Source organism: Amblyomma americanum, chromosome 10 (genome assembly GCF_052857255.1).
Source record: "Amblyomma americanum isolate KBUSLIRL-KWMA chromosome 10, ASM5285725v1, whole genome shotgun sequence".
Taxonomy (NCBI): domain Eukaryota; kingdom Metazoa; phylum Arthropoda; class Arachnida; order Ixodida; family Ixodidae; genus Amblyomma; species Amblyomma americanum.
The window spans coordinates 56,440,802-56,462,798 of NC_135506.1; the positions used below are offsets into that span (position 1 = coordinate 56,440,802).

At 45.8% G+C, this 21,997-nt stretch overlaps 1 protein-coding gene across 4 annotated transcripts in view; it reads left to right on the plus strand.

The window, feature by feature from the left end:
• The window catches only part of LOC144107008 (putative protein kinase C delta type homolog), a 387,210-nt gene that overhangs the window by 155,306 nt on the left and 209,907 nt on the right, over positions 1-21,997 (plus strand). For all 4 annotated transcript variants that reach the window (XM_077639983.1, XM_077639984.1, XM_077639982.1 and 1 more), the window contains 3 exons: positions 8,928-9,084; positions 13,353-13,433; positions 19,614-19,732. In XM_077639983.1, coding sequence (XP_077496109.1) covers positions 8,928-9,084; positions 13,353-13,433; positions 19,614-19,732 — 357 coding nt within the window. The remainder of the gene's footprint in view (positions 1-8,927; positions 9,085-13,352; positions 13,434-19,613; positions 19,733-21,997) is intronic.

A 21,997-nucleotide genomic window follows, 5' to 3' on the forward strand; every position in this document is an offset into this window, starting at 1 on the left:
TTTCCGTGTGAACTACCTGCCAGTTCATTTTTTTTAGCATCCTGCTATATTTTTATATTTTTAGGCTATTTTTATTTTTGTGTTCCATGGTTGTTCGTTTTTCACCTCATTTCTTTCTATGGATACCATATTTTAATCCGATTCACAATATGTGAACACTTGCCTTTCGACGTGATTATAGGTCAGACTGAAAAGAGCTTGTTGCACTGTCAGTGTGCGCTAAAGCATATGCCGTTGCTTTCCGGAAACAATGCGGAGCTTAGATTCTAAAGAAAGTTCGTGCATTTCTCTCCCCTCATATTTGCTAACTTTCTTTACTGTTCTCTAATGGACGTCTTTAGGGAGACCGAAACAATTGTTGGCACCGCTGCTGCTCGATGTTCCCCAGGCATTTCTTCGTGATTTCTTATTTCCACTCAGCTGTCGCTGCTTTCCTTTTCAACTTCGGAGCCATCCTCGAGAGTTATAAAAGGCAAGCACAGAGAGTTGGAGCAAACAATAAAATCATTATCGCTGCTGGAGTCCGTGCAAAGAACCGGAATGTCGCGGTTCATCCCGCGTTTAACTTCCTGCTAAAATAATTCCCTCGCAAGACCCCGAGGCGCAAACATGCCTAAACTTTCCATGACAGAATATCAAGAACAATTTGTAAGAAGTAATTAATTACGCTAATCCAGGGCGCTTGGTCGGTTGCGCTGCGCAGTTTTGAAAAATTAGGCATGCTGAATTTCGGACACACTTCACTGCTTTGTCTTTTACCAAGCCTTATCTCACCATGTCTAACGCGATAGCCCTATAGGGTGCCGTTCAACACCAACTGCAGCATCGGTGCGGCGAGCAAAGAGGTGGTCCTATTGCCATCTAGGTCACGTGACCTTGTGAAGTCATCCCAACCTGCGCACCGAGGAAGGTAGAAACTGTCCCGCCGGATTGTGAGCAGGCTTCCCACCATTGCAGGTGACAGTTAAATTAACGATTAGCTGCTAGAGGTTACTAGGGAAGAAAAAAAAACCTGGGTCTGAGAAGCCCCACCGAAGATTGTGTTTACAACAGCCCTTTTCCGGGGCAGTGGCGCATCGCTTAACCGTTGCACCACTGTGCCAGGAGTAATATGAAGGCTTCCCGCGATCTATGAGTGTAAAGTATAGGATGACAGATTTTGCATATTTTGTCATGTAGGCATAAACTAGGCGTCGGAGAAGCAGTACTTGCGTAGGAGGGACATCTAATGCTATCGCATTGTACTCTTAAGGGAAGGTTAAGCGTTATGTGATGGTGTGAGAAAGGACAGTGTCCGTGTCTGCGAAGCGGCACGCGAAGAGGAGCCTAGACCGCTGAAGGGACCCATTAACGCTAACATAAACCTATGGTTGGGCAGAAGTGCCGCCTTAAGTTTTTTTCTTTGCTCAGAAGAGGCCAATCTTACCAGCTTTAAGTTGACTTGCAGTGGGCATGTAGCGCGTCATGCTACCTGAATGAGCAATTAGCATGTTTTCGCGCTTCAGTGTTACAGGTCATCAAGTCGCTAAATGCGGCATTCTGCCCCATGTCGCGTTGAGCCGACTCTTCCCTACTCCTAAGCTTTCAGACTCTTAGCCTAATAATAGTTTTTTGTAGTAAAGTCCTTCGGCGGCACATCCTTTTCATTTTACTTCGGTCAGTTCCCAGGCTGTGCGCGTTATCCTGCGTACACATGCTGCAAATATCTAGGTTCTTCGGAAAATCCTGCGATCACACTAGGACCATACTACGTTCCGGATTAAAGCGAAGATTTTCGTTCGTTAGTGGCAAATCTTCGAAGTTTTGTTTAAGAGAACCCGCCGAACTGCCCGAACAAATCTGATGCCGGCGGCGTCCAAATGAGAGCCACGCTGTCTTCTGAGCCGACATTCGTTTCCTCCACTCAGGGCATAAGTTTGTCCGAAATAAACAGTTTGGTTTCTTACGGCGTTTTCCACTCGGGGATCTGGAGCATAGCTCTCTATTCGTAGTTGAGCACAAAATTACCTGTGGTTTAGGTAAATCCAAAGCGACGAATGAAATACAAGGTTCTCTCCGGGCTGGGTGGGGCCACGTGGCTACGAGAACACTCTAGGCAGTGTGGCAGTGCAATACTGGTGAACTTATTAATTAAGACGACCTGCGCAATGATGCAATGAAGCTAAAATCGGTTTCTGATCATTTTTGCGTGTTAACTTGTCAGAATGTACCACGTGCGATTGCATCATTGGACAGGAGTGTTCCTTAAGCACCACTGAGCAGACAAGGGAAGGAAATGAGGGGCTCGTTATGGACGTACTATGAAGGAAGTCAACTGCCATTGAAACCAAGGTGCATAAGAGGAATAATTCTTTTTTTTATTTGTGGTGTTCATTCGTGGGAGATTGATACTATAATCACTCCATCTATTAAATGTAGTCGATTAAAAGCAGAAGAAAGTACAACCACATTCCGCCGCTGGTATCTGAAGCCACGACCTCAAAATTCCGCGTCCGATGCTAAAACAGTAGGCGGGAGAAATGGGGATGTTAACAAATACAGTGATTACGAATATGGGTATATGATTATAAACACATAAATAGGGTGTTTCACCTAAGATATTTGGACAATTTTTAAACGTAGGCTTTTATATAGTTATAAGAGAGCTTTTTTCGGAATAGCACTGCTAGCGGTATCTTACATCATAATACAGCTCAGACGTGCTAACTAGCAGGATGGTTAATATTGAATAATTGACTTTTTAACTATTACTGTTAGGCTCCTTAATTATAGAGAGGAGTGTAGCCCACCGTAAGTAATATCCATATCAGTTTTCAGAATTTCGATGAAGCGGTTACCCTGGGCGCTGTGGCCCAACAAATGTCTGCTACATCGCGTCCCAATACATGCACTTTCGAGAAGCTTGCAGGCAAAGCAACATCTCCAGTGGACGTAACTCGCCGAAAAAAGCCTAAATTTGTTGGCCCACAGCACCGAGAGTACCGCATTTTCGAATTTCTAAAACCAGATATGGATATTACTTACCGTGAGTTGCACGCCTCTCAATAATTAAGCAGTCTAACGGTAATAGTTAAAAATTAAACTATTCAATATTAGTTAACTAGCCGGCTAATTAGCACGTCTCAGCTGCATTGTGATGTACTACACCGTTGGCAGTGCTATGCTGAAAAACGCGCTCTTCTAACTAAAAACACTATTTCAAAAATTGTGTAAAGTCCTAAGTGAAACACCCGGTATAACCAGAGGTATGCATGGTGATGAGCTATCCACAGGACAAGCACACACAAAGGATTATAAACAAAAAGGGTGATGCATAAATGGTTTCATTTATGGGGGTTTAACGTCCCAAAGCGACTCCGTCTATGAGGGACACAATATATAAATGGCGATGTATAGTTTTACACAGTCACCGCAGTGGTGGCCTAGTGGTTTCAGCATCCGCCTCGCATGCGGGAGGTGCGGGGTTCGATCCCCAGTGCCAACGGGTACCCATCGGTGACACAGTGGGTACAAGCTTTTCCCTGGTATGGTGCTCGGCTTATTTAGAATGAAAAGCTTGGGAATTGGGTCTCTGACTCCACCTTGAGCAATGAAAAATTACCGTGTGCAATGGCACTCTTTGGCCAAAGCTGCCCTTGCGCCATAAAAATTCATCATCATCATCATCATCATCATCATCATCATCATCATGAGTTTTACACATTCAAAAATAACAGCGCGAAAAACGGGGACGAACGGTAGGAAAACGCTAGACAAGCGCTGTCTCTCAACTGAACTTTGATCACATTAAACAGACAGAAATATAAGGGATGACAGGCAACAACCAAACCACAAGGCTACTGCGTTGTGTCAGGATAGGCAACCTCACCATCACGCATGTATAGAGATGGTTTGCTGACACACAATCACGGTTTTTTCTTCATTCGACGATTTCGACGATTCCTCTGATCAGTTGGACGGGGTGTTTATGCAGCATGTCACTATATATTGCAAGGAAGGAGAACAGGATTAACACTTTCGGTGATGATCAACTAAATTAGTAAACAGTGAGTTATATACGTATATGAGTTTCTGCAGAGGATAGATCTGAAGCAAGGAAAAGGAGTAAAACAAGAAACGGGGTAAGAGGCACAGTAGTGTATAGCGGATTAATTTCGGCGACCAGAAGTTTTTTCATCGTGCATTTACATTACGCAAAACACAGGCGTCTCGTGTATTTCGCTGCAACCGTAACGCGCACAGCACTGCGTCCTTGTCTTGGTCGCGGAAACAGGTTAGGTCTTCAGCCCTCTGCGAAGGTTTCTAGAACGCTGGTGGTGTGACCATCGAATCTCAAAACACTTTTCCTTCCTCTTCACCCCGTAACATATGGAACTCTTTGGCACAACAAACAGATGTCTGTGCAGAACGTCTTTTTGTATGTGGCAAAAGACTTTTTCCAGCGAAACATTGCGTCGTGTCGTAATAGTCGCCCTGCCAGTTGTACATATCGTTTCCGAAGTGCATGAATAACAATAATAATAATTGGTTTTGGCGGAAAGGAAATGGCGCAGTATCTGTCTCGTATATCGTTGGACACCTGAACCGCGCCGTAAAGAAAGGGATAAAGGAGGGAGTGAAGGAGCAAAGGAAGAAGAGGTGCCGTAGTGGAGGGCTCCGGAATAATTTCGACCACCTGGGGATCTTTAACGTGCACTGACATCGCACAGCACACGGACGCCTTAGCGTTTTTCCTCCATAAAAACGCAGCCGCCGCGGTCTGGTTCGAACTCGGGAACTCCGGATCAGTAGTCGAGCGCCCTAACCACTGAGCGACCACGGCGGGGCCCGAAGTGCATGATGATATTTATTTTTGCACGATATGGAAGGGACACTATTGTGGCGTCAAATTTTCTTGCATCATTTTCAAAAAGGGTGCGACAGCAGGCGAATCCGCACGGGGGACAGGGGGGGGGGGGGGGGGGGGGGGGGGAGGGGGGGGGGGGGACAGTAATCACGTTGCGATGCTGGGGCCCCGTGACCGGTCTCATCAGCTGTCATTAGGGTCGCTTTCAGTTTGAATTAGTGTCAGCTTTCATAGGCGTCGGACAGATCGAAGTGGTTGCAGTTAACAATGATTTGCTACTAACCCACATTCGTGTGAGTCGACAGTTCACAGACTTCCTAGTCAGTCGCTCACACCCTTCTATAAGGGCCTTATCTGCAAGCGCTTACAGCGGCTCCTACCGCTCCCATGTGAAATGAATCGCTTGGTGGCGCTGAATAACGGCCACAACATTGAACGACCTTCAGGACGACCTTTAATTAAATTGTAAAGGGCTGCTACCCATATATGAGCCAGTGATCAGAGTCTTTGGGTGCTGGACATAATATTGTTGCCGTGTTAAGGCTGTGTTCAGCGGACACTCTCTCTCCAAATTTTCGGCAGGCCGTGGTTTCCCGGAGTGCATTGTATTTATATGCGGAGAAATTGCAGAACTTGGCAGGTCAAGGTCTAGGAACACGTATTCGGGATTCGCCGGAGAGTCTTTACTTGCATATAGGCTAGCATTCCAGGCTCGCTTACGTACATTTAAACCATTGTGCGAGGAAAGCTTTATTACGGGCGAAGGACATTAACGTAATCAATACAGTCAAACATCAATATAAAGAACGTTTTATAACAAAATAATAGATGCAACGAAGAGGTAGATATTTTTCTGGCCAGCTCTCGTAGAAGGCCATGTATTGTATATCTCGTTTTTTACGAAGCGAAATTTTCCACTGAATGGATATAACAAGACCAAAATGAACTTCACTGGCCATTTCACGCTGATCGTATTCATTTATGGCGGCACGCAAAAGATTACTGCACATTTGATTCGGGTAACTGAAGTTAGCGCGCATATTCTTCAAGCGGCGTAAAAAATATTCGCAAAACTTTCCCAACCTCAAGCGCGGTCGCATGGAACCTTCCTCATGTCTTTTCGTCGGCTTCGGCGCGACAGAATTTTGAGACTGGCGTGCCTATCTTCGCCGACAATCCATTTCGCGGCACGGTAAACGATATCACATAGCAGCGTGCGCACGCCCGGCTGCGCTTCGACAAGAGTTGCCAGCCTCACTCGTTGCTTAACCATGCGGTCCGGTGTGAGCCAGCTGTGCTTGTGATCGAATTACTCGCGTGACATCTGGCTCAAATAATTTAGTTCGCGTTTTGTTAGAGCAAGCGAGGGAGCGCTAACACAGTCTCCCAGCTTCACAATGTGGACGGCTTCTATGATTTCACGAGTGATTTGATTTGGATTTCTCGCGAGAACAGTACACTCATTAATCAAAGGCACACAGTAGCGGGAGGGAAACTAAGCAGTGCACTGCCAGGTTCACCTTTGCAGTGCTGGAACATTATTAGATTGTTCAATTAGCCTTTCATTAGGGCACCGTGCGCTTTGCCCTACGTAGGCCTTGACACAGCACCAGGTAATTCTGTTAACCGCCCAAACTATAGTCGCATGGCCTCATGGTCCGGTCGTATGACCGTTTACCAGTGAGATTGATGTGATTGTGTCTATCGACATCTCGCGGGTTCTGAAATACTGAAATGAGTGCCAGCAGTGCAAAACGTGAGCGTAAAACGATTTTCGCTGACCGCAAACCGGCCATGGTCAAAGAACTTAGGACCTTATTACCGGTGTTTAATCTTCACCATGACACACTGCTGTCGTGCGGAGAAGCAGACTACTGCACAGTTGTGATCAGCGCGTTTGGGGACATGAGGTGAATGTCAACAAAAAGAAATATAGAGAGTGTTCACCAACATCACAGAGACCACCATTTTGTTTTCTGTGAAGCCGTGCGAAAGGCCGTGTGCGTGTCCAATGAGTTTATCCCCTCCTTCTCCGGCCAGTACTACTGAAGCCGCACCCTGGACAACATGGCCCCTGTGACGTCACGTGAATATTTGCCAATGCGCATCCTCTCTATCATGGTCCATTTCGGCTACAGCACCGAGAACACAGGCTATATATTCGGAATAGCCTCCCAGTGTGGTCTATGGCATTCCTCCAAAACTGTTTTCATGGGTGCCTATGCCTGTGAGAGTAGCGAAAGGAAACAGGCGCGTGTTGCGACGACACATTGGAGGCATTTGGACACATTGGGGTATCCCGGTACGCATGTCCAAGGATCCCTTAAGACAATAATGCGGTCAGGAAAAGACGACTTCCAAATCTTTAGTCCTGTGAAGTGGATACTGGCTGCGGTAAAAGCGGGCGCGCAGCAGTGATTCTGTCGTGAGCGCCCGTTTTGAACGACTTTGCATGGAGCAACTTTTTTGCTTGCACAAGTATATCGCGATGGCCACAACGACACCTGTACGCGTTGTCAGCAGGCTACACGCTAAGAATGTTGTCCGTCTGTACGATGGTAGGTAGGCCAGCGGACATTCCACAGTTGCGGCCAAAATCACCAAAGACTATAACGAAGCAAGAGCTATAATGAAGAAATAGGGGGTCCTCTCGACCTCTTTATAAGGTTTAAATTTAATAACAGCCAGGTACATTTTTTCTCGGTTTTTATGAACCATCTCGCTGCATTAAAAAAAACAGGCTCAGGGAGCATTTCACTAAGAGCAGGAATCACCTTTGAATTGAAAATAAAAATGCGTTTTTATCAAACATTGCTCCTTCATAAGCGCTTATATGCAAAGCGCAGTAATTTATGAAGCAAGACTAAAAAGATCAAATAATTCCACAGGGGATGTTTTGTTTGGAGAAACATTAATTATATGTCTCTACGTGACTTCGGTGCATGCCTGATATTTTTTTTAAATTTCTTCCGTCATCTGAAATGCCAGATGGCGATAAATATGTTGCAACTTACTTGTCTTAACATGACGTAAGTGTTATCTTCTGGCAGTGGAAGTAGCACTTTGCTTCAAGAAGCTGCTGGTCATTCTGTATTGCAGCGGTATGCTCCGTAAACATGATGACGTAAGACATCGACAATTTTCTAAAAAAAGTCTGACCACTTGTACTGTTGATGAGAGATGCAGAAAAATCCGTAGCAATGCATAACCAACAAAACCTAGCACCTCTTTACGCTGAACACGATCTACTGCAAACGCAGGAGACATTTTCAGCGTGCGTGAACCACCGGCATAAATTAACTGTATAATAATAGTTCCGTAAAGAGCGAGCCTCCGCTAGGCTTTATAAGTACTGCAGATAATCGCCAGCCGTTCCTATACGCCGAGAAAAAGTTTATATAGAAGCCTACGCATTTGCTTTCATAACCTTCTGTGTCTGCACGTCTTCCCTTGCTTACACGCGCGTAGTTTGAACACTCAAGGTCATGTATCACGTCATGACGACCCAGTGAAATGGACTTCTGCACTGAGCTCCTGGTAACGAATTCTGACGTATTACCATCAACTTGTGGCGCTGCTTTATCACTTTCAGCTGTCACCGTATATTACTATTCAATAAGCGATCCTTGAGCCACATAAGTAGCGCCCTTTCTAGTAAGAGGTGCTTTTGAGAGAAGAAAAAAATAACTGGGCATCGCTCTCGTCTCCGCATGGGTCATGTTAATTGTCCACAAACGCATTACTGGTACGAGTACGCAGAAATGCCTTCAGTTATCAGTTCGTGCATCCAGTTTTGCAACAAGCAGAAAATTTAGGTGCTAAATCCTCCATCAAAAGCAACTCTACGTTATTCTCTAAGAAAGAATCCACGTCTCAAAGAAAGAGCCCACTCCTACACGCCAACAGCCTACAGGAGCACAATCTCTGGTAAAATGTGTAATACTGCAAAAAGGACAACACACTGATAAACTGAACAAGTATGAAGAACCAAGGGTCTCGGTCAATGTGTAACCTCATGGTCCCATCATATGCTTGCTTGTATTGCGAAGTGTGACGTCATCGTTGTGCCTTCTGCCTGCAGGTGGAGCTATTGCCCAACAATGGCCACACGGGGGGAGGCCACGAATCGTCGGAGTCGCAGGCGCAGCCGACGCAGCAGCAGCAGCCGACGCCGGCGAGGCACGACATCGTTGACCCCTTCTGCGTCGTCAACCTCAAGGAGGCCGAGGAGATTCCGGGTATGCGCATGCCTCATAGAATGACCTCCTGGAAGAGATTGAGCGAGCGCTGCTCCAGCACTTAATTGTTTGCAAACAGTCTAGCAGAATTCGCCGATAGCTTATTTTATATTTTCATAGTTAGAGTGCGCCACGATTGACGGCAAACGGATACGCAGGATGGGTGCCATGAAAAAGTGATCAAAACTCAAATTTCTAGAAGCCGAAAGAATAGTTCATAATCCATGGCGTCCTGTCTTGCTTGTGTCTTGCAACTGTCTCGGTGCCTAAAATCACCATAATTCTTATTACTCACTAGTGTTCTGTTCTAGTGAACTTTGATTCTTTTCTACGTTTCGTCACTAGACAGACCGCCACTGCACACCGCTATCTTAGAAATTGACAAGGCTTTGCTGATAAAGACAGAACATCAAATAGAATATATCAAAAACTTGGACGACGTTTAACCTACCGGTAAGTGTACAATGCGACAGCATTAGAGATCGCCGCCGCTGAAGTGGTCACACTTATTCATAGATTCATTGATCGCTAGGAGTATTCATGCTACTACTAGCGCAATGTTGCGGCGGTCAAGCGAAGTACCACTGTCCTGCGGTAAGTGGCTGTTTTAAACATAGCCACCCTTGGGGCTTGTGAGACGTAAGTTGTTTTCCCGAGTTCCCGCAAGGCTCATTTTAATAATAATAATAATTGGTTTTGGGGGGAAGGAAATAGCGCAGTATCTGTCTCATATATCAGCGGACACCTGAACCGCGCCGTAAGGGAAGGGTAAAGGAGGAAGGTAAAGAAGAAAGGAAGAAAAAGGTGCCGTAGTGGAGGGCTCCGGAATAATTTCGACCACCTGGGGATCTTTAACTTGCACTGACATCGCACAGCATACGGCTGCCTTGGCGTTTCGCCTCCGTCGAATTGCAGCCACCGCGGTCGGGTTCGAACCTGCAGGTATTCCGGATCAGTAGCCGAGCGCCCTAACTACTGAGCGACCGCGGAGGGTGCATACAAAGGGCAATGAATGATTTCTGCTTGTTCTTATAGTTAGACACATGCTCGGGGAACCGTGCCTACAGCTTAGCCCCACATATTAAGGCGAAAGCCTTTAATGGCTCATGCTCGCGTCTGTCCGTCCGTCCGTTACGCTCTTCAACTCGATAAGAGAAAAATCCTTCTACGCGGCGGGATTCGAGCCACCATCCCTCCGTTCCGCAGCCGAGCGTGTTAACGACTAGGCTACTTCCTGTCAGCGCATATGTAGTGGTCTTTGTCTATCACGCTAGAGTGTGCTTGCTTAAAGGCGTCGAATGAGACGGATGCCTCCCAAACGCCCGCCAGTGTCTCCAGCATTTACGATTCAAAAACAATTGTGTACTTAAATAACATCGTAACCACACATCAGTGACACAAGCATCAACACCGCGCTAAAGGCTTCCGCCTCATCGCACTTTAGGTTAACAAAGTGCCCCCTGAATTTTTTTTTCTGCTGCAGAGAGTATTTTTTTTTCTGGTCGTGCATCACAATAGTCGCATTTACATGAATGCGCCAGAAGTCGACTCCGGTCCATTTTTTGAGAGAAAGTTCGAAAACGTCGAAAAAGAGAGTAGAGGATCCTTCATGCCTTTTCTTCACAATACGCGCTCTTTTGAAGAAAAACGACACAAGCCGCATTCTGTCGCATTTATGTAAACGCGGCTTCTCTTGCTTCAGCAGTTGGAGGCTCAAACGCCCTAGATCGCGCATGTTCTTTGCTTTTGGTTGCTTTTTTTTTTATTTCACAACCGTCGATGAGAACGTGTTCTTTCGTAGTGAGTCAGACCGCATGCCTTTTCTCGCGAACCCCGAAAGAATGCACTTCATTGTCCATCTGAGGACGTAGGCAGAATTGTTCTTTAGGGGGCGCATGTCGCGTGATTGTTCACTCGCTTTTTGTCTTGGCCTCAATCCTTAGAAGCCACGTGAGAGCGGCTCATGGGCGTGGTGCCACCTGAAATCAGAAAGTGCTATTACGTTGCCCCGGGTTCGAACCCGACCGTGGCGGCTGCGTTTTTATGGAGGCAAAACGCTAAGGTGGCCGTGTGCTGTGCGATGTCACTGCACGTTAAAGATAATAATAATAATTGGTTTTAGGGGAAAGGAAATTTCGCAGTATCTGTCTCATTTATCGTTGGACACCTGAACCGCGCCGTAATGGAAGGGATAAAGGAGGGAGTGGAAGAATAATGGAAGAAGAGGTGCCGTAGTGGAGGCCTCCGGAATAATTTCGACCACCTGGGGATCTTTAACGTGCACTGACATCGCACAGCACACGAGCGCCTTAGCGTTTTTCCTACATAAAAACGCAGCCGCCGCGGTCGGGTTCGAACCCGGGAACTACGGATCAGTAGTCGAGCGCCCTAACCACTGAGCCACCGCGGCGGGTATTAAAGATCCCCAGGTGGTCGAAATTATTCCAGAGCCCTTCACTGCGGCACCTCTTTCTTCCTTCTTATTTCACTCGCTCCTCTATCCGTTCCCTTACGGCGCGGTTCCAGTGTCCAACGATATATCAGACAGATACTGCGCCATTTCCTTTCCCCCAAAACTAATTATTAATATTATTATTAATAATTACATCGCATGTTCCCCGAACATCACAAGGCCAAAAATTATTTAGCACGGAAACACCTTGCGCCCGTCTGTCCTGTTCTTTCTCCGAAATGATATGAGTGCGCCCTTACTCATTCTACAATCACTTAGCACTGTTCATGATGGTCACCCGTTCCAGCCAGTCGGAGATGATGGCGCACACTCTCTCCACTGCGCCGCCTGCGCGCATACAATTGAGTGGCCAACGAAATTTTCTGAGCATACGGGCGAGCAGCCTTCTTAGAGCGGAAGCTTTACTCCTGCATGCAAAACCTCAAGGTGAAGTCTTTCCGAAGAAGGACCTTCAAGCGGCGAAGCGGGGGTGTCGCGGTGACGTCACACCATGTGACTCGCCGCGCCCCGGCGCACAGTGCCGGCGGCGTTAGCTCGCCTCTGCAACTGCGTTGAATTCAACCACGGCCGGTCTAGAGGCGAGCGCGCGCTCTTTCGTAAAAAACGCGCGCCGCCGCCGCTACTCGAGCCCGGCCGTGGTTGAACAACGTGATTCAACGCTCACCTCGCAGTTGCACTGAACCACGGGACTCGTCGTTCATCTGATAAGGTAATAAAAAGCTCTAAACGTTGCTTGACGTTCGTAAGTAGCCGTGGAATTATCGCGCGCAGGAACCAGTGCTTCAGTTGTGTATCGTAGACGGCGGACTGAATCTGATGAATCTTACGATCGAAACCGTCCACAGGGCGCGTTGGCGAAGGATAGAGCGAGGAAACGTTGAACGACAGGAAACAGTGTCTGACTATGCTTAATCGAGCTTTCGCTCTGTAAACTAGGTTCAGCCGGATTGAACCTCGGCCAATTTTTTTTCTCTTTTTCCAACCGTGGCTTTGGAAATTCAACTTCAAAACAAACTCAAGCGTTCTCTTCAATACGTCCAAGTTTCATTAATGAGCCCGTTTAGCCGATCGCAGTGAGAGCAAGGCGTCATTTTTGTCTTTACGTTCCTTGTCCTACCTAAGGAATCGCTAAATCATAAGACGTCTTTCTCCATCGTAATTCGTGCTGCAACCGTAATGTATGGAACGGTGTCCAGTAGAAGCATTACTCATCATTAAAGCGCTTGAACGTACCCCCCAGAGAGTTTATTGTGGAGAGAAAAGTGAACACATTTGTGAAAGTGCTTCATTTTGGCACCACCTCGCGTTAGATTATGCTGCGTCAGGATCCCTCGATCTCCTTGTTCCGCCCTGAATCAAGCAGAAGCCAATTTTCTACTCTACCGTCGTCCTGCAACGACGTGCCACACAGGGAAAAACCAATAGCCTTTGGATTTAATTTTCTTTCTATTTAAACTGCAGTACCATTTCACACAGCAGTATGCATTACACACACCTGCTTTACATTGTGTTTTACTGTGTAAGGACCCATCCTCTGCCGTTCACTTCTTTCACTGTTCTGTTGTGTCCGTTTGGGTTCACATTTATAATTCATCCCCCCCGCCTCTGCCCCTCCCCTCTGAATTTCATGTAAATTTGGACAATGCAGACCTTTTGCTGTCACCTATTCGTCGCTGATAACAGCAAAAAAAAACTTCTTTATTTTCCTGCACACATGCTACGCGAATATTGGTTCAAACATGATGACGCCAACGCTTGACAGTTCCTTGACTCGCTCTCTCGCCCGAATACGCAGGCAAAGGCGTACAGCTGGCCCAAAGCAAGAAGTCTCTCTACCCGGAATGGAACTCCTGCTTTGACGTGCAGATATTCAGAGGTGAGGCGGCATCCACATTGCTCTAACGGTACAAATAGCCATGTTTGTTGGCTCATGAACCTCTTCAGGAAAGGTACATATAACCATGTGCTAATATGAGCCCGGTATGAGAGACTGATATCGTAGCTTGCTGAAAAGGTGGTCCGATAGCTTTTTCGCTGTATGTTTTGTGACGAAATTGCTCGTTTATTTCCCGGCAGTTTCTTTCCCGAAAATTTTTGTAATTTTAGTCAACCTCGAAGCCTTAAGAAATCTGTCAAACCCTAGTAGGTCACAAGTGCAAAATTACTGCAAAAAGAAAAAAAAACTGCAGGAGGACTTCCGTGCTGTCACTGCTGAAAGTAAATAGAAAATAAATTGTTCTTGCATATCAAAGACGATAAAAGAATCACCTTCGTCAATGTGCGTGATGAATAGGACATTGTTTGCGTGTTCGCGCCGTCGTTTACTACCGCAGTTTCAGTACCAATCAGGCAAAAAACACAGATTGATATCCTACTTGAAGTTTTTCTGTTTCAGCGGTCTAACGGACTGCCTCAGTGCGAAATCTTATTCATTAATTATATGTTTAACCACTTCTTACCATTACTACTTACAGGCCGGCTCAGTGAACGCTATTATGCATGTAGTTTTGTTCCTGCTTTAAGCCAAGATTTTAGAAACAGCTGGTATTTAAATGCGCAGCAGCTGTGACTGTAATTTTTCTTGGGTATGCAAATTTGGCAAATATTTTACCGTAAAACGAGAAACACGCGAGCTCTAACCACCTCAAACGGCCATACGAGTGTTTACCAGAGGAAGGAAGGTTTGGTTTGGTTTATGGGGGTTTAACGTCCCAAAGCGACTCAGGCTATGAGGGACGCCGTAGTGAAGGGCTCCGGAGATTTCGGCCACCTGGGGTTCTTTAACGTGCACGGACATCGCACAGTACACGGGCCTCTAGAATTTCGCCACCATCGAAATTCGACCGCCGCGGCCGGGATCGAACCCGCGTCTTTCGGGCCGGCAGCCGAGCGCTGTAACCACTCAGCCACCGCGGCGGCTGAGAGGAAGGAAGGCATGGAGAAATAAAGAAAAGCTTCGAAAAAGAAGTTCGCGTCAACAGCATTTAGATTTTCTTATTTCCGTAAACCTATAAGGAGAGGTTCGTGACTTCAAGGTCAGCCGGTAAATTCTGTAAGGAAAATGTTGCCTTCGTTGAGATTCAACCTCATCATCGCCTTCCACTATCATCAACAAACCTGGAGTGTTATTCTGTGCTCTGGTGATTGGTTAGTGTATCTGCGCTGGACTAACAACTCGATAATCACGTTCGATTAATGTCTGCGTTGAACCACAAAATAATTGATTCTGCACACTGTTGAGGTGGTAACCGCCAAGAAAACGGGAAGGAAAAAACCGACATCGCATTGCACACCACTGCGGGTTGTGCGGTGTGTGCATATTCTCTTTATTTATATATTTACAATTACTGCCGCCTTAAAGATAAGACCATGGCAGGTGAGTAATGTCAAAGCTTTGCAGCGTTTCTTCGTTGGTGCTCAAGGCTGCCGGCACTCCACCTTGTCGCTTTTTTTAGGACGCGAGATACATTCACATTTATCTCTAATCATCCCACTCGTGCGAAACCGATTTTACGCAGTTCAAGACTTTTTACTTTGCACACCGTATCTTGAAAGTTCGTTGCCAGCCTTAACTTGAGCACGGCCGATAGCGGCATGCATTCTGTTCTTCCACGTCCACAGAGCAAGCTTCACGCTATCGCTGCCCCGCCGAGCTCAGTTCTAAGTGGACGCAGGCAAGCCCCAATAAAGAGTTTGTTCCAGTGCCACCTCATTCGCCTCGTCTGTTGTCTACGGCGTTGTCACCTTTACGTGACAGTTTTCTTGCGAGACGCTATTACCATCATTTACAAATTCTTTGCACCAAGTTCTCGACCATCACTCTTAGCTTAACGCGTTTTCTTTTATTTCGCCGCCAAAATGTATGACAAAATTGACCCCCATTTCTTTCTAATCATGCTTCTAAGTCTAAACGTCCAACACAACTTGTTCAGATGGACAGAGCATTTTCTAAATAATCATAATCAGTTTGCATCTGTAAATGACGTCAACTCCTCCCTTGTGTTTGTGGTATCTGGTGTACTACGGGGCTCGGAGTTAAGTCCTCTTGTTCTAGAATTTTTTTTAATAATTACCTGCTTAACCCTATGTAGGTCTCTCCTATTAACTTATTCACGAACGGCTGAATTATTTATCATGAAATCATTAACAACACTGACGTCTTGCAGCTACAAAATGACATAAGCAGTTTTTCTCATTTGGTGCGAAACATGACTAATGCACCTAAATATTAACAAATGCAAGGGTATGCCATTATCACGTACTAATTTTCTCCCGGTTAAATATCTTCTCTATGAAACTAACCAGGAACACTTTGAGGATATACTGTAGTATGCTGAACATAAACGCATGTTCAAATAAGACCTCACCCCTCTTTATTCAGATTTTGAATTCTCCTGAAAAAAAAAAACGATCAAGCGCCTGTGCGATACTACTGCAACATATCCGTCTCTTTATTTTCGTCCCGTTATGTATGACGGTACTGAGTTTCTGGATGTTTGTCTCGGTCGCAGTCTCTTATTCTACGCAACAAGAAATCAGCTCTCAGGAGTTAATGTTCCTATATGTGTGTCCCGTTTGTTCTTTGTATGCAATCTACTTAAGGCGCTCTTCAGTAAAAAGTGTCAAAGGCACTGTCCAACAATACATCTTAAGCATGTGATACCTTTAAAAACTGTAGTCGTCCTGACATCAAGCAACTGTTGTGCTAGTTTATAGCTGAAACTTTTTAGAGAAAGAAGGGTGGTCTAAATTATAATCATCGTGTGCGATAAAATGCAACTATGCAGAAGAAATGCACTACAGTTCATTTTGAAACAACTCTGTAGAGAGGTCACGTATACAGCCTACGAATCATTCATACACGCATGTGAAGCAGAAAAGGGCAAGGGCAGGTATACGCTGAAGAATTTGATGAAACGCCATCCTGCCGCAATTGTCACTATCCTCGCTCTGACCTTTCGTTCCGCACACATTTAGCCGCAAGGCCCAGCCGTGCCTGTGAGAACACGAGCACACGTCACGCTAATGCTATGCGCGCTCGCACTCGTAGACACACACATATGCACATCTGCGGCTCCCCTACAAGGTCGGGAGATGCGAATGATCTCGTCTAGTTCCCGCGCGTGCGCTGTGCATTATGCATCTCAACAGCATAATGCCTCCTGTGCGGGCCGTAAGTTCTATCCTGCTTCGGACACTCTGCATTATTCAGTAACCCGGTTCTCTGTGCACTGGTCCCTAGATAGTGGCGCTCCGCCACGTGCTAAGCACCGTGCTCCGAGACCCCGAGACTGGCATGTCCATAACTTAAAGGAGGAGAGAATTAAAGGAAAAATCAAGTCGGAAACTGCACTGCCACGTCCCCGACCCTGCTCCTCATCCCTAGAGCTTCTGCCTAAACCTGGGGATGGAGCAGGACATCCGCTTTCAGCGGCCCCCAACACCGCCATTCCCCTCAGAACATTGCATATGGAAGCCGAAAGCTTTAGGAAGACGTATGAGCATGCCTAGCGTCGTTTAGGAGTAAACAGGAAGCTGAATCTTAGCACATTTCGAGGCTAATTCATACCGAGTGGAAAGCAGCCCTTGCGTGCAACGAAAGTTGTACCTTTCGAATCACCAAAATGTCGCCGCCCGGAATACTTTAAAAGATTAGACTTTGAGCACAACAGCAGAGGTCTTGATGGCATCGTGTCTTTCCCCACCTAGTTACTTTCGCTCGCAGATGCTGTGAATACTTTAAGGGTCTTTTTTTTTGCGAGCTCAGGATTTCGCGAATGCGGCGAAGGCCGCAGTTTAACAATGTTTCGCGAGGTAGCAGGGCTTTTTGTGACCGCCTCTTCCACGGGAAAGCCTCATGCTTTAGGACACATCAGATTACAATAAAGGGAAAGTTCTGTGCGCGCTAACTTGCATTTAAGACGAAGCATGATGAAGCTCATTCACACGGAATGCTTGTTGAACTGCATTCTCAAAGCAAATGGTACACAGACGCTGTGTGTAGCGGATAAGCTGTGACAGGTATTTCGAATAAATATCTTTGAGCAAGTGTGAAGTAAGGCGTGTAGTGCTGATTTGTATAAGATATGTATTTGAAACAGGAACAACGAGATCTCATAAATTTTACATTTCGGCAGATTGCGAGTAGACCTTTCGACCAAATTATTCGCGATAACTATTTTGCGCGATTAAGAAAAAAAAATTGAATATTAGGTCCCTGCGTAAATTAAGTAGTTTACCCTACTTCCGTAAGGAAATTAAATATGCTTCGAGGATTTCTTTAGCCGCATGGTACACATAGCACATTGTTCGGAAACGTTTCATGTTATAACTTAACAGATATCCTCAAGCGAAGCGGCGCTGACTTCTGGGGAGCTTGTAATTTATATTTTATTGAAAGAGTCCAGTCCTATGACTTGTCATTTCAGGTCCGTCGGTTTTGATCATTGAAGCGAAAAGGAACAGTTTGACACTTAAAGCTGTTCTCCGTACCAAATGCTGAACTGTTTACTACAGCAAAACAGCAATGTCCGACAGACGGGATGTTGACATAGTTCCGCGAAGCTACTAGGGAGGTTGGAACTTGAACTAGCTCAAAGGCACTGTAAAGTAATCCGAACGCTCGACTCAGGGGAACGAAGCAGGTTGCACTCTTTTCCCCAAGTTTTTCAGGTTGTGGTGTGGTTTTTTAGGCCAAGAGCACTCGGGGCGCTTTTTTTTCTGTACACCGTAGTATTTTATTAACCCATCTTCCTCACAGGCTTTGTTTCCCGTGCCGCGGACAATATCATAGCTTAGTTTGCTGATTTTCTGGTGCTCTCACGTGCACGGACATGTATATGTTTTAATATGTAGTTATGTGTGTATTCTTTTCCTGAAATGATGCTCTATAATCTTAGTTGTGCACTGTACTATAAAACCTGCTTCTTTGTTATGTATCTTGTAGAGTTACTTTGTTGCCCATGGCGCAAAGTGAACTTAGTTTGTACTGGAACCGCGTCTAGTTTTTGCCTATGGGTGCGATAATTTTTATATTTCATGTCTTATGTAAATTAACAAAATGCAAAAAAAAAGCCATTTTGTGAGAGACATTCTGAGCCGGCAATCATGACCTTTCCAGTTTCATCCGGCTATGTATGCAATAGGTGCTATCTAAATACAACACAAATCTTTACATTGCAAGAATGCTATCTGAACATTTAAAAGAAACATAAGCAGTGTTCGGCATGGACGCCTGGTCTCAAACGGCACAAATGAAGGCGCCAATCGCTCTTTTCGGACACCTCAGAAAGCATCCAAGACAGCGGATACTTTGCAGACCATAAATTCGTGTTCCTCCAGATTGTGGTGGATGAGGCGGTGACAGTGTATCCGCAGTTTTGTTTCTCGAAGCCAGACCTCTACACTCACCTTCAAATTCTGTGTCCCATGCACTTGTTTTCACGGCTGCTGTCCTCACAGTGCTCTCATGCGTCGCCTGAAGATATTATTGCAGCAAATACCGGAATTATACAGCCTTTTCACCAAATCTTATTAAGCTACCATTCCCACATTTCTTGTTGTGTAAATAGTGTATTTGTGTATGTACCTCTCCCCCTATCCTCACTTCCTGTCCCCTCACCTCTTTCATTTCATTCCCCCATTCTGCCTGCTATCCTTTAATTCCGCTGCCCCAGCTCAGGTCCTTCAGTATCGATGGCAGATGCCGAGGCTAGCAAAAATCTTTTCCTTCCTTTTTATTATTAATTTAATAAAAACCACTTACTGCGACTACTACCATTCCCGTACAAGTTTTTCAGTAGCCTAAAATCGATGCGGTGTGTACGGAGAATGTGAAATCTTGGGAGATAATTTAGATCACAACTGCATTACAATTTTACATTAAATTCTTTTCGGCGCATCTGTCCAAGGATGGCAGAAACAGCCTTTATTCGAGCGACTTGTGTCCTAGATCTGCAGAAAAGATAGATTTCTCAGGCTCCCACGACTCCATTGAGTACTTGCGCTGAGACGCAGCCTGTGCCGTGGCTTCTTTTCTTCTTTTTTCTCCTCCCAGGTTCTCTGATGCACATCCTGGTGATGGATCGTCCGAACCGGCATCTGGCCGACCTCCTGCTCAGCGCCCAAGTGTTGGCCGACAAGTGTCGCGACGGAGAGGACGTCGTCAACGTTTGGGTGCGCAAAAACACCTTTCAGTCACCCGCTCAGCAAACAAAACGGCGCTAAATACGGGAAAAAGGGAAACATACACGAGAGGATCAGCGCATGTGTATTGTAGCGACAGCTACATTACGGTAGCATTTCGAGTCTTCAGCGTGGCGGCGCTGCCACCCTGTGGCTGCGCCACCACGCTGTCACGTGGTGTGAAGCAGCTGCTGGCGGCGCGGGGCCGTGGCTGATCACGTGGTTCGCCACGTGTTGGTCACGTGACCAGCCACGTGGTGCGGAGCAGCTGCTGCTGCCGGCGGCGCGGCGCGCCGGCGAAACCGAGCAGCCACAGCGGTGCGCATGCGCCGCGTCAAGTAGGACGAAGATAGCGAAGGAACGCCCAGCGGAACGGAGCGGCGAAAGACTGACTTTGCAATTCAACTGAGCAAGTTCCACTCGGCCAGCTGTAGCTATCGTGTCACTCCAGGCTGAGCCATAGCTAAACCACCACCACCTTTTTTTTGTGAATCATGAACCAACTAGCTGACACTAGAGTTCTTGCTTAGCGTCACGCCTAGACCTTGGGAGTGGGAGCGGTGTTCGCACACAATTCCTAACGTCGTGCTGAATCCATTATAAATCTGCGATTGGAATGCATGCGTTCGGAATGAATAAAGCAACGATATTAATGGTAGCTTTGTAATACTTGCTGGGGGCTAGTTGGTGCATATTTCTGTAAAAGTATATAGCCCCAAAACAGACAGCCCACAGTAAGAGAGGCGGGACAACCCCAACTTGCAACTGTTTATTCACAGTGGATGAGACTGAATATCAGACAAAGAATCAAGAGGAAGAGGAGGAACCGTACATGCCCGTGAGGGGTATGCAGAAACGAGCAAAGTGGCCACACACGTGTCTCATAGCATTCTATCACATGTGTTGCATATGTCTTCTGTGTTCTGAAGTTGCATATCTCTCGCGCGCATGTGCGGTTTCTCCTCTTCCTCTTGATTCTGTGTCTTATATTCTGTCTCATCCTCTGTGAATAAACAGTTGCAAGTTGCGCCTGTCCCGTCTCTCTTGCTGCGTGATGTCTGTTTTGGCGCAAAACCTTTTCACGAAAAAAAAAGACACGACATGAATTAACAGAAAAAACGCAAGCAGTGCGTTTCCAATCCTGGTGGTTTATCTATTATTCCAGACCAGTAAGTTGTTTCCGAAAGCCGCAGGGTAAAAATTAATGCTGAACTAGCATGTGCTTGTCACCATTACTTTACAAAATGCTGTTGTGCAGCATTATGCTGCTTCTTTTTTTGCCTTGAATGCGATAGTAGGACCACTGTTCAATTAAAAAAATAGTTTCCTTAGAGCATTAATCCGATCATAGCGGCCATGGGGGAAACGATAACCGCGAGTGTTTGTTCAAAAGGGTTACAACAAACAAAAAAGACGTATATACTCGACAGAGAATAGCATAGAACAAGGGCTGGAGTATTAACGGAAAGTTTTATTCCGAACAGACCGTCGAATAGCAGATATGTGCCCGCATGCGTCACGCCAGGAATGGTAATGTATGTATACGTCAAGCCAGGAGTGGTAATGTATGTATGATAATTAATAAAGAAACAAATTCGTTTAACGTCAATCGATGCACGGTGAACAACAACGCTCATGTTTCGCTATCTTTTGGCCTCAAAAATTTCGTCCTACCACAAATGCTTGTTTCAAAAATGACCCGCGTTAGTAACAAAACAGTGCCTTGTGAAACGCAATTCTCACCTCATGATTTGAGACCGTAGCCGCAAAGCACAATACAGCTTTTTTATATCCTTTGTTACTTTAGTAATTGTTCTCCGTTCACATCTGTCCATCTCTGCGCATTGCAAAATTTTTTTCTGACTTACTTATAACGGTGCCCATAACTCCACTTAATTCCACTGCCCTGTGAAAAGCCACGTCTCACGACTTCGAAGAACGATGCCAGCTCGGTGATTTTTCTACTATTTCTTTTTTCCTTCAAAAGATGCCTAATTTGTCTACGGGTTGTTAAAAATTAGGACGTCAAAATTTCTCAAAAGAAACGACGAGCAATGTGCCAAAGTTACTTTTGCGAGTACAAAGTGACAGAACAATTGTCATGAGTTAACAAAGTAATTAAATTCAGCTGGAAACTTAATCCCTGCTATTAGCGCTCATGTTTATGATTGTGTTCATGATGATAGTGTTCTCATAGGACACCAGGTTTCGCAAATGCTCATTTACAAATTTCCAACTCAACGGGTTTAATTACGT